Source organism: Miniopterus schreibersii (genome assembly GCF_964146895.1).
Source record: "Miniopterus schreibersii genome assembly, chromosome: 3".
NCBI classification, from domain to species: Eukaryota; Metazoa; Chordata; class Mammalia; order Chiroptera; family Miniopteridae; genus Miniopterus; species Miniopterus schreibersii.
In genome coordinates, this window is record NC_138103.1 from 32,593,717 (window position 1) to 32,609,434 (window position 15,718).

At 38.9% G+C, this 15,718-nt stretch overlaps 1 protein-coding gene across 1 annotated transcript in view; it reads right to left on the reverse strand.

Annotated features, from left to right (window-relative positions):
- CCDC192 (coiled-coil domain containing 192) overlaps positions 1 to 15,718 on the reverse strand; it is a gene marked incomplete at its 3' end in the record, with an annotated part of 168,537 nt that overhangs the window by 126,170 nt on the left and 26,649 nt on the right. Inside the window, exon 3 of the mRNA XM_081131157.1 lies at positions 15,136 to 15,243. Coding sequence (XP_080987283.1) covers positions 15,136 to 15,243 — 108 coding nt within the window. The remainder of the gene's footprint in view (positions 1 to 15,135; positions 15,244 to 15,718) is intronic.

A 15,718-nucleotide genomic window follows, 5' to 3' on the forward strand; every position in this document is an offset into this window, starting at 1 on the left:
CCCTGGAACTGCCCCACCTCTAGACTTATTCTTTTGTGAGGTGCTAGTGGCCTTGTTACATTACTTTAACTTGGTTTCCGTTACTTGAAGGGAAAAGCAGTCTTATTGAGCAAATGGAGAAGGTGTTCTGACAATCAAAGGCCAGCCTTTGACTTGGCTTTGAATTCCACCTTGTCTGTCACAAAACCTTTGCTTTGGGAATTTCCACTCCTTCCCACCCCAAATCCATTTCTGCATTTTATCTATCTCACTCTTTCTGGATGATTCTATTCAGCATATAAACATGTTATAGTAATTCTCATGTATGAAAGCTGTCCGTTGAACTCTCTGCATCTCTACCTCCAGTCATTCCATTTCTATGCTTCTTTTCCCACTCAAACTTCTTAAAATGATTGCCTACCGACACTCTTATCAGTTTCTTACATACTCTCTTTTTCTTTAAAGAAAAAAATTGGCTTATATAACTGGGAAGTCAGAAATAGATTTTTGTTTCACTCACAACTCGATTTCACAAACTCAAAAGAAGTCATAGTATTCTGTCTCTTTTTAACTCCATATCTTGGTTTTGCTCCTGTCTGTTGGCCTCATTATTTCCCTGTGCAGACAAACTTCCTTCACACAGTGGAAAATGTTACCTATAGCCTTCCAGGTTCATGACCTCTATTGTCAGACAATTTGCCCTCAAGTAACAATCAAAAAAGGACTTGATTTGGCCCATCCCTGTTCACATGACCTCTCCTGGGTCATTATTTATGGTCAGGAAAATGGAATATCATATTGACTGGACCTGTGTCCTATGCTCAAAGATCATTCCCTCCAGCCAGGAATACTGTGGTTGACAGCCACAGAATTATTACAAGATTGAAGCCCAGAGGAGCGATTCTTCAGAAAACGTAGACATAAAAACTGAGGCCAATTAAATATCACCTTCTGGGTATTCAGCACAATTACACCCTTATGTTCATACGTGTATTCAATTCCCCAAATGCTTCTGTGTAATATGGCGCATCTATTCTACATTAATCCAAAATGCACTCACCCCCTCCAAAAAGGAGACAACCCAAAGTCATGTTCAAGTTACTGCACCTAGCGTCACATTCAGATTCCAAATTTTGTGCAATCCTCCCTGACTCATGTCCGGATGAGTCTCATCATGATATGGCACCTAAAAACTAAATAAATCGTGTATCTCCTTAATCTGTCTAAAATATAGGAAAAATAGGACAATCACAATATAATTTCCCTTTAGAAAAAGGGACACAGGGAAACAACTTATATTTGTGTTAGGCTATTGCAAACACCACACTCTACTAGTCAGAGATCGTAAGCCTGTCCCCGCAATGCAGTGACTGGAGGGTTCTGACCTCTGGGAGCCTTCTTTGTCCGTTTCTTCTATGACCACCATTGAGAAACATGCTAGAGGACATCCCTTTGGTGGGGGTTGTACTAAGTTCAAATTTTGGGTATGTTATTAGTTCCTCTATTTGTCAGGACTGTTTCAGTCATGTTACAGAAACACAGTGCACATTGGCTGAGGTTAGAGAGAAGTAATTGGATCATTTAGCTGGGAAGGAGAGGCACAGATGATTCTGAGTCTCACATTAGATTCTCAGGATTTTCTCACTCTACCATCACTGGCATCTCTCTCTCTCTCATACCAGAGAAGAAAAATTTCTGCTGGCTGGGAAGAATGCTGCCCTGAATTATGTTTCTCTCCGAACCTCTCTTCAGTTGACTTCTGTCTTCCACTAGTCTACTGCAACTGACCTCACCTATAATCCTCATTTTAACAAATGCAACAGACAAATTTCTGGTCATCTGATTCAACCTCTCAGTAAAATATTACATTTGAGAATTCCATGACTCTTGAAACACTCTCTTCTTTCTGCTTCCAGGACATGATTCTCTGGATTTCTTCCTGATTCTCAGTTTCCTTGACTAGACTTTCTTTTTCTTCCAGTCCTCTAAATATTGAAATCTGAGAGTTTGATCCAGGGCTCAACACTCTCCCTTATCTACGCTCATTCCCTAGCTGATTTTATTAGGTTTCATGGTTTAAACACTAGTCACATGACACAACTTTTTTACATAGTGTCAGACAGACAGACAGACACACACACACACACTCACACACCAGTCTACTTGATATTGTCACTTGAATGTGTACTAGGCATCTAAAAATTAATCTATTCAAAATGAACTCCTTATATCATATATCTTCCACAGACTTCCCTTCTTAATAAATAGAACCACCCATCCATATGCTTAAGCCACAAATATATTTAAAACTTCTCTTTCCCTCATCATTTATCCAGTCCATCAGAATACAATGATCAAAACCTCCCCATTGAGTAATGAATATTTTTATATTCATCTTCTTTCATTTTCTGTACTTCTAGATCTTCTCCAAACCCACACCCATATACACAGCAATTAATACTGCAGAATAGGTTTCCTGTGTCACTCAGAAACCACTCAAAAACAAACTGAGTTGGCAAACCTTGTGGAGCTAATGCTACAAAGAGAGGAGTGACTTCACTTAAAAACAAAGGCTCCCCTTGTGCTTAATGCTTCACAAGCTGACTTAGACTAGTACTACAAACTATGACACTCCTTGGCAACAAATTACAGAGGCAAGCACTTTAAAAATTACCTATCCTATCTGTGGAATGGGCAGGAACCTCTGGCTCTAAGGATATACACTTAGTTCACAGAACTGGTTTGGTCTCATTTTAATTTTGCAGCTTAAAACAAACAACAAATTTCTCATCCTACCCTATCCTAGACAGAACAAACTTTTATGTTTATTAATAATTCTGCCTTGAATGAGTTATTTCCAGCCATTTCTAGGTTCAGGCACATCTTAAAATAGACCTCAAAGGCCTATAATTTAGAAGCATAGTTACCCACTGAGGTAGTGTGCTAGGGCTGCTATAAAAGAGCGCCACAAACTGGTTGGCTTAAGCAACATAACTTTATTGTTTCATAGTTCTGGAGACTAGAAATCGAAGATCAAGGTGTCAGTAGGGTTGGTCTCTTCTGTGGGTTATGGAAAAGAATCTCTCCTATATGTCTCATCTGTTGGTGATTTTCTGAGGATCTGGGGATCCTTGGCTTGTAGAAGCATGACCCTAGTCTCCACCTTCATGTTTACATGGCTTTCTTCCTGTATTTCTGTGTCCAAATTTCCAACTTTAATGAGGACAACAGCTCTATTGAATTAGAGGCCCGTCTTACTCTAATATGTCCTCATCTGAATGAATTACATCTGCAAGAACCCTATTTCAGATAAAGTCATGTTCTGAGGTGCTGGGAGTTAGAATTACAACATTTGAATTTAAAGGGGACACAATTCAACCCATAACACCTCCAAAGGTGGAAGGGGAGGAAACTGAGTAATGAAGGAACATTTGAGCTCTCAGTGAAAACAGAGAGAAATATTTACTAAAAGGTCAATAAATACAGGCATACCTCAGAGATATTGCAGCTTTGGTTCCAGACCACAGCAATAAAGTGTACTGGTATCACAATAATGTGAGTCACATAAATTTTTTGGTTTCCCAGTGCATATAAAAGTCATGTTTATACTATATTGTAGCCTATTAAGTGTGCAATAGCATTATGTCTAAAAAGAACAATGTATATACCTTAATTTAAAAATACTTTATAGCCCGGCCGATGTGACTCAGTGGTTGAGCATTGACCCATGAATCAGGAGGTCATGGCTTGATTCCTGGTTAGGGCACATGCCCAGGTTGTGGCTCAGTCTCAAGCAGGGGCCATGCAGGAGGTAGCTGATCAATGATTCTCTTTCATCATTGATGTTTCTATAACTCTCTCCCTCTCCCTTCCTTTCTCTAAAATCAATACAAATATATTAAAAAAAATAGTTTATGGCTAAAAAATGCCAACAGTCATCTGAGCCTTCAGTGAGTTGTAATCTTTTTGCTGGTGCAGGGTCTAGCCTTGATGTTGACACAATGTTCATAGCTGCTATTGATCAGGCTGGTAGCTGCTAAAGGTTGGGTGGCTGCAGCAATTTCTTAAAATAAGACAGCAATCAAGTTTGCCATTTCAATTGACTCTTCCTTTCATGAACAGTTTCTGTGTAGCATGTAATGACGCTTGATAGCATTTTACCCAGAGTAGAACTTCTTTCAAAATTGGAGTCAATCCTTACAATACCCTACTTACTGCTTTATCAACTAAGTTTACATAATTTTCTAAATCCTTTGTTGTCATTTCAACAATCTTCACAGTATCTTCATTCATCTCAAGAAACCACTTTCTTTGCTCATACATAAGAAGCAACTTCTCATTGGTTAAAGTTTTATCATGAGTTTGCAGTAATTCAGTCACACCTTCAGGCTCCACTTCTATTTCTGGTTATCTTGCTATTTCTACCACATCTGCAGTTATCCCTCCACTGACATGTTGAATCCCTCAAAGTCATCCATGAGGATTGGAATCAACTTCTTCCAAACTATTAATGCTGATGTTTTGACCTCTTATGAATCATGAATGTTCTTAATGGCATCTAGAATGGCAACTCCTTTCCACAAAGTTTTCAATTTACTTTGCTCAGACCCATAAAAGGAATCACTATCTGTGGCAGCTATAGCCTTATGAAATGTACATCTTAAATAATAAGACTTGAAAGTCAAAACTACTCCTGATCCACAGGCTGAAGAATGGATGTTGTGTTAGCAGGCATAAAAACAAAACTGATCTCGTTGTGTATCTCCATCAGAGCTCTTGGGTGACCAGGTTCATTGACAATAACCAGTAATATTTTGTAAGAAATTTTTTTTCCTGAGCTGTAGGTCTCAACACTGGGCTTAAAATATTCAGTAAACCATGTTGTAAAGAGATGTGCTGTCATCCAGGCTTTGTTGTTCCATTTACAGAGCACAGGGAGAGTAGATTCAGCATAATTGTTAAGAGCCCTAGGATTTTGGGAATGCTAAATGAGCACTGGCTTCAACTTAATGTCCCCAGCTGCATTACCCTTTAACAGGAGAGCCAGCCTGTCCTTTGAAGCTTTGAAGCCAGGTATTGACTTCTCTCTAACTATGAAAGTCTTGGTGGCATCTTCTTCCAATATGGGGTTGTTTTTCTATATTGAAAATCTGTTATTTACTGTAGCCACCTTTATTACCTGAGCTAGGTCTTCTGGATAACTTGTTGCAGCTTCTACATCAGTAGTACTTGCTGCTTTACCTTCTACTTTCATGTATGAAGATATCTTCTTTCCTTAAACCTCACAAACCAACCTCTCCTAGCTTCAGATTTGTCTTCTGCAGCTTCCTCACCTCTCTCAACCTTCACAGAACTGAAGAGAGTTAGGGCCTTGCCCTGTATTAAGCTTTGGCTTAAGGGAGTATTATAGCTCATTTAATATTCTATCCAGATCACTAAAACATTTTTCCTATTACAATAAGGCTGTTTCACTTTCTTATCATCTGTGTAATTACTGGATAGCACCTTTACTTTCCTTCAAGAACTTTTCCTTTGCATTCACAAGTTGGCTAACTGTTGGGTATAAGAGGCCTAGCTTTTGGCCTATCTCAGCTTTTGACATGCCTTCCTCACTGAGTCAATCGTTTCTAGTTTTTTATTTAAAGTGAAAGATGTGCAACTCTTCCTTTCCCTTGAATACTTAGAGTCCATTGTAAGGTTATTATTTGGCCTAATTTTAATATTGTTTTGTCTCAGGGAATAGGGAGATAGACAGGGGTATGGTCAGTTGGTGGAGTGTGGTCAATTAAATTTGCTCTTTTATGTGGGCAAGATTTGTGGCATCCCACCCCCAAACAATTAAATAGTAACACCAAAGATCACTGGTCACAGATCACCATAATTAATATAATAATAATAAAAATTTTGACATATTGCAGGAATTTCCAAAATGTGACACAGAGACACAAAGTGAGCAAATGTTGTTAGAAAAACAGTACCAATAGACTTAATTGATGTAGGGTTGCCACAAACCTTTAATTTTTAAAAAGTGTAATATCTATAAAGTGCTATAAAACAAAGCACAATAGAATGAGGCATGCCTGTAATTGAAATATAGTGTTAGGCCATGCGTAGGGAGTCCTAAGTTTCCTTTAATCTCCAAAAAAATTCTTTGGGCCTTATTAGTAGATAAGAATAGCAGAGAGAAATGAGATATGAGAAAAGGTGAGGCAATTAATCATTGGCTTTGATGTAAAGGTCAAGTGCTTGGATATAAAAATCAAAAAGCAATAATGTCAGATTCTGAAAAATTGAAGGCAACAATTGCAAGGGCCTAGGACCCATTCAAATGATACAGCCAGTCCCTCTAATTCCAGCACATTCTCAGAGTACTTTCTTGGGACAGGGCACAAGCTTCCCCTGCTGGTAGGACTCAGAGAGTTGACTCTTCACTCTCTGACTTGGGGCAATGCATTCTGCTATCCTTGAGTTTCTCTCAAGGGTCTCCTTTTCTACTCAGATCTCCTTAATGTCTAGCTTAATAAAGGACAGTTGGAGTTCTCATACCTGCTCTGTGTTCAATCTTTCATGTGGCACCTGGAAAACTTCTCTGTCAGCTTGTGAAAGAATAATAGTGAAAAAGGCCAATAACCTGTTACTATTATTCTGCAAATATTTTCAACTTTGATTATCCCGTGAAGGGTATCAGGGACTGCCTGTCACCATATATCTATTCAATAATGGTGAGAGACTTGCATTTATACAACCCCAAATGTAAACATTAAACTCTTCCTGAGGCTAATAAATGAGACCTTCACACACAAAACACATGGTCATCTAAAGTTTTCTCTTTGAAATCCCAGGGACTGAAAAATGGGGGGAAGAAGAAGAATTTATTTCTAGCCCCTTCCCAACCCTTTAATGTCTCCTCATTAGGTCATCTCCAGTTAGTGTAATGAAAAGAGCATGAACTTTGACATCTGAGAGATAAGTGGATAAATCCTAACTTGACTTTGAGACCTCAGGGAAGTCACTATCTGAATTTCTTCCCTGGAGTCTATGGTGTAGAGGAAGACACAAATAAATAGATAGTTACAGTTGGCGGGAGTGGGGAAGTGGGAGAGGAATTATGAGAGCACCTGGAAGGCCATCTAACCCAAACCTGAAGGAGGAAGAGAAGCATTTTGGAGAATGTAGTAAGTAACTGATGAAGAAATGCATTGGAATTTGTTGGATAATGGGGAGGGGATGAGAGGAGGTGGTGGGAGCAGAGCAATTCTAGTCAGAAGCAGAGGCAAAACGTTTTAAATAAAATTTGACTCTAAGGAACAAGGCCTTTGTTTTTTCTTACATGGGAAAGGTAATGGAGAATATGGCACATTAAAAAATTGAAAGTGGTATAATTGTGATATGCAGGGAGAGGCATAAGATAAAACTGAAAAACAAGTAGAGGGTCAGACTACAGATGATTTGTAAGATCTGTTAAGGAGTAATAGATTTGGCCCTGATGGTAAAAGGGGGGCTAATTTAGGATTTAAGCCAAGGAGTCATATAAAGTGTTTGTTGTGGAATCTTCACTCTGGCTGCAGTGTTGAGAAGCCATTAAACAAGGACCATAATAAGAGTAAAATCAGGAGCTACTTCTGTAGCTGGTGGCTTGGACAAGGGCAATGATGGTGAAAATAGAGAAAAAAAGATGGATTCAAGAACTATTTGAGAGAAAAGAAGCAAAGCAGCACAGATTTCTGATATGAGCCATAAGGTTTCTGGTGGCACCTATCCCTGGCCTAGGGGATATGGGAGAAGGAACAGATCTGGGGCAGGAAGCTAAGGTGCAGGTAGAGTTTGAACTGACTGTGAGACCTTGATGGAGAGATTCAGTAGACAGTTGGATATTCACGTATGGGGTCAGGAAGAAGATCAGACTAATGACAAAGACAGATTGTGCACCCTAAAGGCAGGTCACACAGGAGAATATACAGAAAGAGCGTAAACGAGGACTGCAATCCCACAAAAGCCTTTCGTCACTTGCAAAATAGGGATATAATTCTCCAGGGAGTTTAGGAGAAATACATGAATTAACATACAGCAGAATACTTAGCTCACAGTACAGGTTCAACAAATATTTATTGAATGAATATATGAATAATTGAAGCAAAGCATATACCTAATTTACTAATTTCCTTGTAGAGATTAAGCAAAGTGAAAGTAAGGTTGCCATCTTTGAGAAAATCTTATGAAGAAAATGCAGGTTATGCACATGCAAAAAGACACCTGCTCTTATCAGCAGAACCATTGACTCTTAAGGGACAAGGCCTTTTGCTTTTTCTTAGACAAGAAAGTCACATTTATTAGCACCCAGTCAGCTATTTTAAACTGACCTCTGATCTTGACATTTACAAGCAAAAGGAAGTCTTTGGTTATGTAACAAACCAGCAGTCCACACAGCCCGCCTGTAACAACAGTAACAACAGAAGCCCATTTGTCATTGTGCCTGACTATTCAAAACAACACGTCTCTTCACCAGCTTGAATTTTTTCCCTTACATTCTCTGAGGCTCCCAATTGACGCCTAACAATCCAGTAGGGGGGTGAAGATTGGCGTCTGCTTAGATAGGAGGGGGTGTGTGTGGGTTTCTAAACTTTCTGAAGAGTTTATAAAAGAAACTCTTTTATAAAGTTAACCAGAATTAAATTATTTAACAAAATTCCCAATAACTATGTTTTATGGTGATAAGGAAACCCATGCCAGGTCAAACAAATGGCTTATGATTTTATGGCATTAAAGTAGACTTCCAAATAGATTGGAAAACAAAAACTCATTCATAAAAACTCATGATTTCAGTCTGGCATATCAAGCATAATTTCTGAGCATTTGCAGAAATGAATACTCCTACCAAGGGCACAGTGCTTATTTCAAACAAACTTGACATCAACAGATCCACTGTTATATTTAAACAACAAAAAAGACCCAGAACATTCTCGGTGGGCAATCTCAAATCAAATGCATTAAATCACTTTTAGCTACTTATACACATATTCGGAAGTCTAAAACTTTACTGGAGACCTATATTCTTTCTATTCCTAAACTTAAAGGAAATATAGATTGATCACTGAGTTGCAAATAATGGGAGTTTATTTTAGAGCCTTAGGTATAAAATGACAAATGACTTTTGGTTATTAGAGTCAAAGGTGCTAGTCTTTTGTCTTGTGTTTGCTTGCTTGTTATACTGAGTGTTAAAGGTAAACGATCAGTTAGAAGATTTATTCAAGCACCAGCTATTGCGTAAGTAGGAGAGGTTCACTGTGATTCTCACACTAAGAAAGGGTGTTTGGTAAAGGACCCTGGAGACTGAATCTAAATTCCAGCTCAAAAGTTTATCTGAGGTTTCCAACCAACAATACCTCATGAAAGTCACACAGTTATAGAGCAATGGAGAATTGAGAGTTTATAGAGTTATACATCTATAAACAAGTAGAGGGTCAAATTGATTTTTGATGAGGCTGTCAAAACTATCCAATGAGGAAAAAATCATCTCTTCAAGAAATGGCTTTGGCCTATGAACACATGTTCTTAAGAATAGGTACAGTGAATTTTAAAAACACTTAGGTTCTGACATCAGCCTCACTGTTTATTACCTATCTGACCTTGGGCAAATGACTTAATGTTTTGGGGTCTCATTTTCTTCATAAGGTTATAATAATAGCACCTCTCATAGGGTTCTCATGTGGATCAAATGGAATGTCTTTAAATCTAAGCACAGTACCTGGAACACTGTAGGTGCTTAATAGATACCAGTTCCTTCACTCACCATCTACCATTACAATGCATAGCAGGCCTCTGGTAGCAGTCACACATTCTTGTAGGATCCAAGCTTAGACATTCCCTCACTTCACCCCCCTTTCACTCTTTGTCCCCATTATTGCTTCTGTAGGCAGGGAGATCCCCAGGGGGGAAAAAAGCAAAAAGAATCTTCTTTGAAAGTAACATAACTGGTCAAGTTTACTACAGAGTGTGGAAGCAGGAAGGCCGTTAAAAGTTTTATTTTTGGCCTTCGGCAGTGTTCCTCTCACCAGGTAAGGAAAAAATTATATCTCACTGGCATATAAGTTATTACTAAGAAGTAAGAAAAAGTCTCAGATATGTTTTTCCCAAAAATTGGGGAATAAAACTACCACGGTCATCTCCACTGAAATTTCTCTGCATTTTGGGTATCACCAATAAAGATGTTTATGAAAACAAAAGGGGAAAAATTATTTTAATGCTCCAGAAGGTCATATGCTATATCTTGTCTCATTCCTACCTGAAAAAAAAACAGTGGTCGGAAAATATAGATCAAGTTCCCCGCCAAATTTCCCACCTCCTAGTTTTTGCGCCAAATCATGACATCTCTTTCCCCGCTGGTGTTTATGGCACACTTAATATGCAACGAATATTTTGCTGGATATTTTGTTAGAAGATGCCTGAAGCTAATTCAGACTACGTGGTTGTTATTGAACTCACCTCCTTAGTGGGGGAATGACCACAGATTGCCCCATTCTCCAACTTCCTTAAGAAAACCCTGAAATGACCAGATACAAGCCCTGCTCATTCAGCTCCCAGGCTGGGCAAAATCATAGACTGGGCAAAAATAAACAGAAGACCAAGGAGGTGATGCAGAAAGGAAGGACAAGGTTAGCTACTGAAGCCCCTTTATTAAGGTCTCAGAAAAACTGAAAAAGACTAGGAGGGAAAGTGGGGTGGTGAAAGAGCCATGCTAGTATGAGGGAGCTGGGGTACAGAGGGTGACTTTTCCTGGTTGAAAAACTATAAGGAGAAGAGCTACTGTGCTATGTTTGGGTAGCTTTCAAACACTTTGAGAGACATTAATAAAAAATAAAAAAAAATTTCTCTCTCTCTCTCTCTCTCTCTCTCTCTCTCTCTCTCACACACACACACACACACACACACACACTCACACACACACAGACCTGTGACACATAATCCCACAGTTCTATTATGACCGCTACCAGGAGTGGAGATAAATGAGTATGTACTGAGAACCTACTAAGAGCCAGATATGCTTATTTAATCCTCACAACAGCCGTATGAAGCCAGTATGTTTACCCCCTTCTAGATAAGACAGCTGTGACTCAGAGAAATTAAGTGAAGCACCCAAGGTCATAAAGCTAGCAAGTAATGGAGCAGGAACAAAGCCCCAGCTCTCCTGGGCCTGCTGCAGGGAGCTGGGAACCAGAAGCTGCTGCTGAGTGAGGCACGGGGTCAACATTTTTTTTTGCCAGAGGAAGCATCTCAGGAACTGGCCTGCAGCGTCCTCTGCACTGGGGTGTCTCTGGATCTGTGCTCCATTGTGAAACGGGGTTTTCCTGGCACTTTCTTAGCACAAAAAGCTGTGGCATCTCAGCACAAAAGCTGCGGGATCTATTTGCTTGTATAAGGTCAAAAATGCAGCCCACCAGCGTCTTTCTTTGTCCCTCCTGTGTGCACCGGTGATAAAAGCCAGCACGCATACAAAAACTGAGTTTATGAATTTCAATAGAAACCTTTTTACTCTTCTTGCCGTCTCTTCCTTAACACCATTTCTTCTTTACTATCCCCCTTCTCAATCTTTATCTACTAGTCAGTTTCCAGGTGTTTCCTCCCACTGATCTTAAACTATAGAAAATATAATTGAGTATTTTCTTTAGCAAAACTTGGTAATGTTTTGTGTTATTTACCATTGTAACCCTGGACAAGAGTTGGATTCTTATGACCCTTTCTCACTCTGTCCAACTGAATTGCTGCAAACTTACTTCTTATAGCTCTGAATAGCCCAGATTATAAGTCTTGTTTGCAAATTATCCTGATCTCATATTTCTTTTTTGCTTTTTAACAATGGTGACATGACTGCAGAGAAATAAAGAATAATTGTTAGCTAGAGGGGACTAACAAGAGTTCTGTTTACTATGTGACTTCACAGACTAAGTGGCCACAATCTCCTTATTTTCTCATTATTTCTAAGTTTCTTTCTTCCTTTGTTTTGTTTTTTGTTTGTTTTTGTGGGGTTTTTTCCTTCATAGTGAAACAACAGAGACCTTGCTGAAAGGAACCTTAGAAAGGTTCAGTTTAAGTAAACTGAGGCCCAGGACTAAGTGATTCTTATTGCAGTTGAAACCTAGGCATCTATACTTTTCATTCTGAGTTAATTTTTCTTCTCTAAGAGGCAAAGCCAGGAGGTAAAAGTCTGGCTGACAGTTGAGATTTACCCTTTTCTCAAAGGCAGAATCTATTGGTTGACAACACTGAGAGCTTTCACTCCTTAGCTACAGCACAAATCTTTGTCCCTGCTGTTTCCTCTGTTCTCCCCTAGCCCACCAGGCAGGCCCATCTGGCCAGTGCTCAGCTGGAGGGCTGACAATTTTGATTACCACGAAAGCCAGCTAGCATTCCCACCATCCTGTGACAAATCATTATCTTTAAAAGAAGCCTTAAGATGTATACATGTATACAGGCAAAAAAATATTCCCACACACACACACACACACACACAGACACACACACACACACACACACACACACACACACGCATCATTGTCGTGAATACTAAAGACAGTTTCTCTGTCTGCACCCACTTCGTGGGATAGTCTGGCAAGGAGACAGTGGCACCCAGTGGACAAATGCTTGACTGTCTGAGACAGGTGTTCCGTTCTGAAATGTTCCCGTCTCAACCTTAAGAAATGCCATTTGCTCCCCTTACCTTTCACTATTCTTCTGTCATCCTATTTTTAAAACAGCTACTGAATTTAAAAGTAGTGGGGGGGAGTGGGATGTTCTTACAGTTTTTATCTTTTCAAGAATAAGACTAAACTAAAACACTGGAGAAAGCAAAGATTTCAGGATTAAATCCTCTGAGAACAGTGTCTATATTTGATTAACCTATTTTGATAGTAACAGTGGAGACAGCCAAACCTAGTAAAATACTCAATTTTTAATTAAAAATGTAATCTTCAAAATGTCTGTCATGTGCTTTGTTTTTTTACACATTATACTTTCCTTTTCCTCAAACCACTGCCAACTTCCAATTGAATTCACTTAGTTAAGCAAATTTGGTAACTCCAAGGACAATTCTTCAGGAAAAAACAATTCTGCAACTTAATATTGTGCACTTTATCTGGGAGCCATACAAATCTCTATTTTGACTCTACATCTTTCATTGATTGTTTTGGTTGTGAACTTCTTGGCTAGAGAAGCCCCGAGTATATATATTTCTTCCCAAAACACCAAACTAGCATCTTACTCGTGGTAGGTATAAAGAAGTTGAATAAAATCCAGTTTCCATTTCACATATTTAATCTTCTAAATACTGAAAAAAAATGGATCTAATAGTTTGATATTACATAAAGGGATCATCGAGTTAAGAATCTTAAATGTTAGAGGCTATTTGTGTCGAGTAAAAATATTTTATAAAGAACAAAAAGAATGGGTACTTTTATGGGTGAGTTGAATTTTACTGATTTAAATAAGAAATAATTCAAAGACATTCAGTTACAAATAAACATGTATCTTAATGCAAAAGCTTATACCAGCAAGGGTGCCCTCTTTTAGTTAGCAATTTAAACTTTCTTCCAGGTTTGGAGGTTATAAAATTCTTAGTTTTTTTTTCTTTGAAATGGTGCCGCACGTTCATCATTATGTTATTCATAATTCATAATTTGCCACAGTGTAAGTCTTATTTTTATTTGTTTTAGAGAAAAGACCAGTTAGCAAGCCAGGGTTATGGAATGCCGCTGATGTGGAAACTTTCCCAAATGACTCTGGGCCTAGGGCAACACCTTTTCATTAAATGACATAAGTCCCCTGGTCATCCCTTTGCATCAATCACATTTAGTTGGTAAATAATAAACATATCCTGGCCCTGGCCCGGTAGCTCAGTTGGTTAGAGCATCGTCCGGATACACCAAGTTGTGGGTTAGATCCCTGGTCAGGGCACATACAAGAATCAACCAATGAATGCATAAATAAATGCAAAAAGAAATCAGTGTCCCTCTCTCTGTCTCCTTTTCTTTCTCTCTAAAATGAATACATTAAAAAAAAAAAAAGACAAACAAAAAGCAAAATAACACATCCCAAAGTAAGACATGCACTCTTTTGGTAAATTGAAAAAGAAACAGAGGCCATTTCTCTGTGTGTCACTACCTTACATGTTAATTATACTTCTTTTTCTCGTAACACAAGCATCTTCCTCCCCTAGTTTCTGCAAAAATTCTTATAAAATTGTGTTGCAATCAAATTTTGCTGGGCAGACCTTTGTTTTAAAACACACACACACACAAAAAACCCACAACCAAAAATTGTTTTTCAAAAGTTTATAAAAATATATTATCCAAATTTATTGTATAAATCAATAAACATATAAAACATTTCAGAGTTTCTGTGGTCCATTCCCCTCCACTGACTGTCCCCAAGGGTGAGCAGCGGTGCTCTGGGGGAGGGCCCAGGCACTAGGCAGCTTTGCCCTCCGGGCCTGAGCGCCCCTGCTCAGGGGGAGAGGACAACAGTAACAGTGGGATTTGCACTGCACACTGTGCTGTTTGCCGAGGGTAATCCTACTGGGCAATGGCCCAGCCCCTGGGCTGAGCTTTACTGATACCCACACTCGCTGTCCCTGAAATCAGAGACCTGCTGTGTAGGCAGATCCCCTGCAAAGCATCCAGGCTGCCCAGTATAGGCGGGGCTCCACCTACCACCTGCTTTGCTTGTGACTTTATAAAGACCAAGAGGGAAGCCAATATTTGGGAAACTCTTTCCTCAAATAATTTGAGAAAGTTACTTCTGTGTGGCTCCTAAAGGTTTTCTCTTACCTTTGGGTTTATCTGTTTATAATGCAAATACACTTCACTTATTCGGGAAACCACTTGCTTGAAGATGGCTTGCCTGACTCATGGGCTGTGATGAATGAAACTCCAAATACAAATGTAAAAGGAGTTGTAAAGGCTGAAGAGGGCCATACAGATGAAAGTAATTATTGTTATATATAAAATGAATGGAATGCTGTATGTGTGTGTGCACATGTGTGTGCGAGTGTGTACATGAGTGTGTGTGTGAATAATCGCAGCGGTTAAAAAGCGTATTTAGATTTACACTTGCTGTACTCAACACCGAGGAACACACCTTCCCAGCACCAATGACAGGTATTACCTGCTCAGATAAGGCCATAGACTTTTCTTCTGCTTCCTTCAGGCAAACCTCCAAGGCCTTGAGATGTTCCAAAGTAAACGTCATCTGTCCAGCTTCCAGGGACTCTTTCTTTAAAATAATAATTAAGTATTACTTTTAGACATGGATAGTTTCCTGAGCACGTCTCAAACAACTTTATGGACTAAGGATAGGCTTCATAAACTCACACCCATCATCTGTTTTCTTCTTCAACACAGTAATAAAACAGTGAAACGTTACAAAAACAATAGTCTTATTTAACATTTAGGTTCTAAAGGAAAGGTAAAAATGCATAATTAAATTATGACCATGAATAGCTTTAAAAAGTTAGAATCAAATTGCCCATGTTGGAATTTGGTCGGTCTACAACTTTTATTCCTGATACAAAGGAAACTTCCCTTTGAGACATTAAGACCAAAATTTCACATTCCTAATAAGAGATGTCACCTAGAATGCCTGCATTTTTAACATTCACCTATCTTGTTTTCTGAATTCAGAGACGCTTTTGTTTCCTCTGTCACTTTCTTATCACAAGTTCCATTACAACAAAGATACCACAGGATTT